Source organism: Austrofundulus limnaeus, unplaced genomic scaffold, assembly GCF_001266775.1.
Source record: "Austrofundulus limnaeus strain Quisiro unplaced genomic scaffold, Austrofundulus_limnaeus-1.0 Scaffold1318, whole genome shotgun sequence".
In the NCBI taxonomy this organism is placed as follows: Eukaryota; Metazoa; Chordata; class Actinopteri; order Cyprinodontiformes; family Rivulidae; genus Austrofundulus; species Austrofundulus limnaeus.
The window spans coordinates 53,986-59,925 of NW_013953720.1; the positions used below are offsets into that span (position 1 = coordinate 53,986).

General features: G+C 43.6%; 1 protein-coding gene across 1 annotated transcript in view; it reads right to left on the reverse strand.

The window, feature by feature from the left end:
• The window catches only part of pde4d (phosphodiesterase 4D, cAMP-specific), a 38,941-nt gene extending 35,200 nt beyond the window's left edge, over nucleotides 1–3,741 (reverse strand). Inside the window, exon 1 of the mRNA XM_014031782.1 lies at nucleotides 3,410–3,741. Coding sequence (XP_013887236.1) covers nucleotides 3,410–3,726 — 317 coding nt within the window. The 5' untranslated portion in view covers nucleotides 3,727–3,741. The remainder of the gene's footprint in view (nucleotides 1–3,409) is intronic.
• Nucleotides 3,742–5,940: the final 2,199 nt, after the last annotated feature.

The following is a 5,940-nucleotide window of genomic DNA, read 5'->3' on the forward strand; positions in this document are numbered from 1 at the left end:
TCTCTCTCTCTCTCTCTCTCTCTCTCTCTCAAAAAATATGTTTTATTTCTTTGGACAAAACATTAGACAGTTATATTATAGGATGAAATTTTTGAATTACATAAAAGAAAATTTATAATCCTTTTATCTTGTATATTTTCACTCTCTGATCTTTTCTGGAACCTACTAAGGGAGGTTATAGAATTTTTAAAAATCCTATATTTAACACTTCATGGCATGTCTAACACTCGGGTACAATTAGAGACCAAGATGGAGTAGCTTGTCTCTCTTTGTTGATAGGCTAACATTGACTTTTTGTCCCAGTGCATGTGCATCAACTTTCTAATCCCCATTTTTAGCTATTCTAAGTAACATACTCATTACACTTTCCTTTTCTGTTTGAAAGAGCAGATCAGTAAGACTGAGAAAAGGGGGGATGGTTTTTCACATAATTATCAGCCCAGCCTGCCTTTCATTCTTTAACTCACAGAGTGAGAAAATATTACCTTTCATTTCATTCCACGAGCTACATCGTGTTTGATGCYGATCTCCGTTAATGGAAAGTTGCATGACCATGAAGTGTTTGTTAGACATTCCGCCATTTTTTTTCTTCGAAGCGCCAACATACTGTGTTGTAGTGCTGCAGACACCTATGCAGTCTGGCTGTGTGACACATACACACACACTCTTGCAATCTAATGACATAGCCAGGGGTTACGCTTCATAATGGTTAAAAGCCTCACTCTGCAAATGCCATTCAGTGCAGGACTGAAGAAATAATGCAGAAGTTAAATACGGTGCAGATTGTGACGAAAGCGGTGTGACTCCGTTTATCGTGCGTGGTTTCTAAATGCAGGACCCCCTTTTCCCCCCCATTATATCATCTCCAAATCGTTAATTATGATCAATCTAAGAAAAAAAATAAAATCATGATCTTCACTGACATCTCTAAAAGATGAAGAACCCCCCCTGCAGCGTGCCCCCTGGCGCACACAGGCAGGCAGCAGGAGAGGAACAGGATGCTTGCCATCATCTCATCTAAGGATGCTCCAGATTTTTTTTCCTCGAGGTCACAGACGCTCTGAGCAACACCCTGCCCAGGCTGTGACACATACGAGCTTCACTTTGAGGGTGAAAGACCCCCGCACCAAAACCAGCTCCTTGGCACACACGGTGACATCCCCGGTCCTTCCAGGGGCAACGTTTGCTGTCTCACTCTATACGCTAGGCAGACATCCACGGCGCGTTTTAAAGCAAGCTGGCACTTCTTATTAATTTTCAACCGAGGCACTGCCTCCGCACTTGTGTCTGTCCGTTATAATCAGCATGTATGTCTTGTTAAGCTGAGCTGAAGCCACGACAGGAATGCTCGGAGTTTTTCGTGCGAAGAAACGCGACCTTCTGCTGCCTTTTTAAAATCGGAGGAGTCAGTCAAAAGCCCGACTTCGATGTAAACAACACACGCATGCATCGCACGGCAGCTGAGTGGAGTACCTGAGAGCAGGAACGCTTTCAATCCTAGAGTAGAAAACGGGCTTTTCTTTCTTTTCAAGCAGAGCCACTGTATGGCTGCACTGAAAGGCTTTTCAGCACACTAGTTTTGATTCAATTCCAGACGGGTTCTTAGTAGCYGCTTAAAAATATCTAACTAAAAGAACTAATTTTATGATAAACATTTGAATTCACAAACGTTCTGTAAAACTTGATCCTGCGAAGGCCTTTTGTGCTCGTCTTGCAAAAATGTGTGCGTTCGATGAAAAAGAACGTAACACAGCAAGATTCAATTAYGGTTCTTCCACTGAATGTCATATTCCAACATTCATAGCACATGAAGGTTATCGTATGCAGCTGTAGGAAAAGACAATGATCTTTTTTTTTAAAGAAAAGGAGTCATTCAGCTGTGTGGTAAACACCAGCATACTTGGCCGTGATGCATAAAGACCTGGGTTAGATTTGGTGTATATGCAGAGAGCAATGTGCCTCTTACATAATTAGCCTCCTGTGTGAAATTTGATTTGTTTGGGTTAATCTAATTGAAGCCTAATTTCCCTCCCGAAGCAAATACGAGTAGTGCTCTGATGATTGAAGCTGAACTGCATGACTATCTTTGCTTTTTGTACATTTCAGAATCAATTTTAACATCATATGAGTGTTTTTAGTCCAGCACACCACTTTCTGCTCTCACTCCTCCTCTCTCAGTGACCGTTCTGCCACCGTGACARGAACCGTTCTGTCTGTCCGGCCAGAGCGCCTTCCGCAGCCGAGCAGTGACTGGACCTGCAGGCCAGCATCACTCATCCAGTGCGTTCGTGGAGCAAAAAAGGAGGACAGAGAAGAAACAGCCGGCCATCTGACAGAAACTTCCTTCCATCCAGCGTTCACTTAAGCCAACGAGCTGAGGTGACCTTCTCAGATTTCATTACATTTGAACTTCTCTCTCTCTCTAGCTGGCCGGCCCCCCCCCCTCTCTCCTTCTAGTCCCAGAACAAGTGAGTAATTGGAGCAGAAACATTTTTTTTTCTCCCCCTGCACACCCCGGCTGTACGTGCAGAGCTGCTTTTGTGTCTGCACACGCCTTCAMCACAACTGCTGCTCACTGCAAAAGCATCACTGTCATCACTTTATCTTAAACGGCAGAGACCCCAGCATGTGGCACAGCCTGCATATTTTCTACATATGTGCTGAGATTGTTTTTTGTTTTTTTTAGTGTGGCACCTAAAGATATTCCATCTCCCCCTTCTTTTTTTTCTTTCACAAGTACAAAATGAAAAATGAGTCCCCCATGTAATGAGTCTCAGCACAACTAAAACACAAYCTCAGCTTGACAAAAGAGGTAAGGAAACAGCACATATTAAGATTTCCTCTGACCTTTCTGTGGTCACAGCCAAAGCATTAACTTCCACCAGTACTCAGTGTCTGCACACTGAGCCACTTATAGCTGCAGAACAATAAAACAAGATATAAATCTAGAGAGATGCCTATGATGAGCATTCAGCTGTTTTCTTTTTTTTTTTTTTTTTTCTGGACATTTTAACGCTTCCTCTTCAGGCTGACGCATCTTGCTGACCTAAATGAAGCAGCTGCAAGGCTTTGAACGCCTCATCCTTTTAAAACTGTTTAAAAATCGTGAAGAAACTGAAGGATGCTGAAGTGTTAGCTCCTCATTTGTTTGATTTTTTTATTATTATTTCTTATTATTATTATTTAGCGTATAGTGTTGCACAAAAAGTGGTGTAAAACTGAGTAAAAAGAAGCCAGAACTGCATGATAACCTGCCTCAAAAAGTAACTACAAATTCGCCATAAAAAACAGACTTGGCGCTCGCGCCTGACTCAGGTTCCCAACGCCCTTCTCCTCCGTCGAGGGGTCATTAAAAGGATGAGTTTCTGCTCTCTCCTTTCTTTCTCTCTCCCTCCACATATCTCCTTACCGTCGAAGACCTTGAAACGACGACGGCCACGACATCCTGGATTTCTTCAGCCCGGGYCGGTGGCCCGTGTCCACAGCGTAGGTCCGGTCCATGTTCCTCGGGTTCAGGTACCGCTCGGTGTCCGAAAAGCCTCTTTGTCTCACGCGGTTGTTCTTGCGCGCTGCCAGCGCGTGGTGGTGGTGGTGGTGGAGCGGGGAGAGCGTCGCCTGGCTCTGGTTCTGGTTCTGCTGCCGCCACAGATGTTTGGGCGCCTTTGCGCTCGCTCCGCCGCCGGCCACCAAGGAAGCCGTCCCCACCTTCCCGCAGGCGGGATCCATCCTCCTGGCACGCGTTGGGGGGGTGGTGGTGGGAGGGTTTAAATCAATTTTAATAAAATGCAACACTTTCGGCGCATTCAATTACAAAAAAAAAAGTGGGGATAAATGTGAGGGAGGAAAGTGAAAGCGCGCCTCTTAATTGAGGTGTTTCTAATTGAGGCAACTTTTATTGCATTGGTCCAAGTTTGTAGTTTTGTAGTGGTGAGTTCAACTCCAAACTTTATCGTTAAAAATAAAAAATAAAAACCTAACGAATCCATCCGGAAGCGGACCTCAGTGAGTGCGGGTTGGACGGGGCAAAGTGCCCCAGAGGTGGAGGAGAGACTCGTGTCCGGACCCTGCTCCCAGCAGCTCCCTTCCTGCGCGCCCATCCATGTCTGCTGCAGCTGCTGCAGATGTGCAGGACGGGACGTGCGCGCAGCTGCGCTCAGGCTCGCTGCAGCCCGCAAACTTCTGAGCGGAAAGTCGTCATCCGAGCCAGCAGCTGTGCGTCCTGCAGGAAACAAGAGGAGCAGCCGGCGGGATGTGAAGGCAACAGGAGCATCCATAAAACATGAGCGACCCACCCAAAGCACCTCCCCTTAAAAAAGTCTGAAGCTGGATGTGGGAGTGGGCAGGGAGCCAGGTGACCAGATTATATATATAAGGAGACAGTTTGTTGGAAATAAATAGTTTTGTAAAGTAAGTTAATAAGTTTTAATTCAAGATGACTGCCAGAGCCACATCTCCCTAAAGTTGTATTGAAGTTATGAAGTTATAACTATTTGTGTTTTGACTCGAAAAGGTAATAAGTTATAGTTGAATATACAATTATTACTTTCTGAAAGCCCCAATAAAATCCATCCCTTGGTTCATGAGATATTTTGCTAACAGACAACGTCATCTGTAACATTTAAAGCCAAAGTTTTAAACAAACGTTTTGCACAAAGCTTAGTGCTTTAAATAGGTGTTAAAGATACACATCTCAGCTGCCAGCACATCAAATTTGATCTCAGCCTCTGTAAAATTGGCTGAGTTTTAACAATTTTTGTGTTTTGTAAGGACAGCTCGTTGTGGTGGCCATCTTGAATTGGGCTGACTCCATAGTTTAATCAGTTGTAGATGTACCCGTCATGAATGYTTTCTGAAGGTTTCATTAAAATCCATCCTGTGTTTCAGGAGATATTTTGCTAACAGACAGGGTTGACTACAACAGTTTATGGCAACATTTTAAAAAGCATAGAGTAGGTCAGGGAGTCGCAGCTACCACGTCAAATCTGAGCTTGACATCTGCACAACTGATGCAGTGAAAACCATTTCAGTGTTTACAGTTTTAGCCATTCATCCAATGATTACAACCTGGATGTTTGATTTAAATGCGTCCACCGGTTCTTCAGATATTTTGCTAACAGCACAAAAAATGCATGCACACACGTACACAAACGTGCAAAACATTATCACTTCACCTTTGCCTACAGCAGCAGCTGATAAAAACAATTATTAACTGCAGATAAAAAAAAAACAATAATAAACCTCAGTGATAAATTAAACAGAGGGTAATTGCAGGATGTGTGCCCATGGGTTACAGAGGAATTCAAACATCCAGGCACCTTGTTAAATCTCCTCCTGTTTTGTTTCTCATCAGTTCTAAATAATGGGAGCTCATTGGGGAACGCCACTTGCTTTCCTTCTCTTCCACCCCTTCTTATAGGCTACTCACTGTACAGCTCAACCCATTAGTCTGGAAGCAAACTGGCAATGTAATCTCCTATTCTTTGCAGCAGAAATGTAATCCTTCAGGAACAAGGTGACTGAAAACAGAAGTGGCAGGACAGCACAAAGAGCAGAGAGAAAGAGCACAAGTGTGTGATGCACACAGGGTCATGTGGGGATGTCTGAACGGGCCACAGTGTTCACTCCAGCTGACAAACACTGTTCAGATGCTAACATGCAGCAGGACTGGAAACCTCAAGATTAATCCAAGAGCTTAATTAAATTACACCTCAGCTGACTTCTGCTGATTTATGTAACCCTTATCTTACTGCTGTATGTTCAAATATACAGCGGGTAAAATAAGTATTGAACACGTCAACATTTTTCTCAGTAAATATATTACTAGAGGTGCTAATGACATGAAATTTTCACCAGATATCGGAAACAATCCGAGTGATCCATACATACAAAGAAATCAAACCATAAATGTCCAGAAATTAAGTTATTTGTAATAATGTGGAA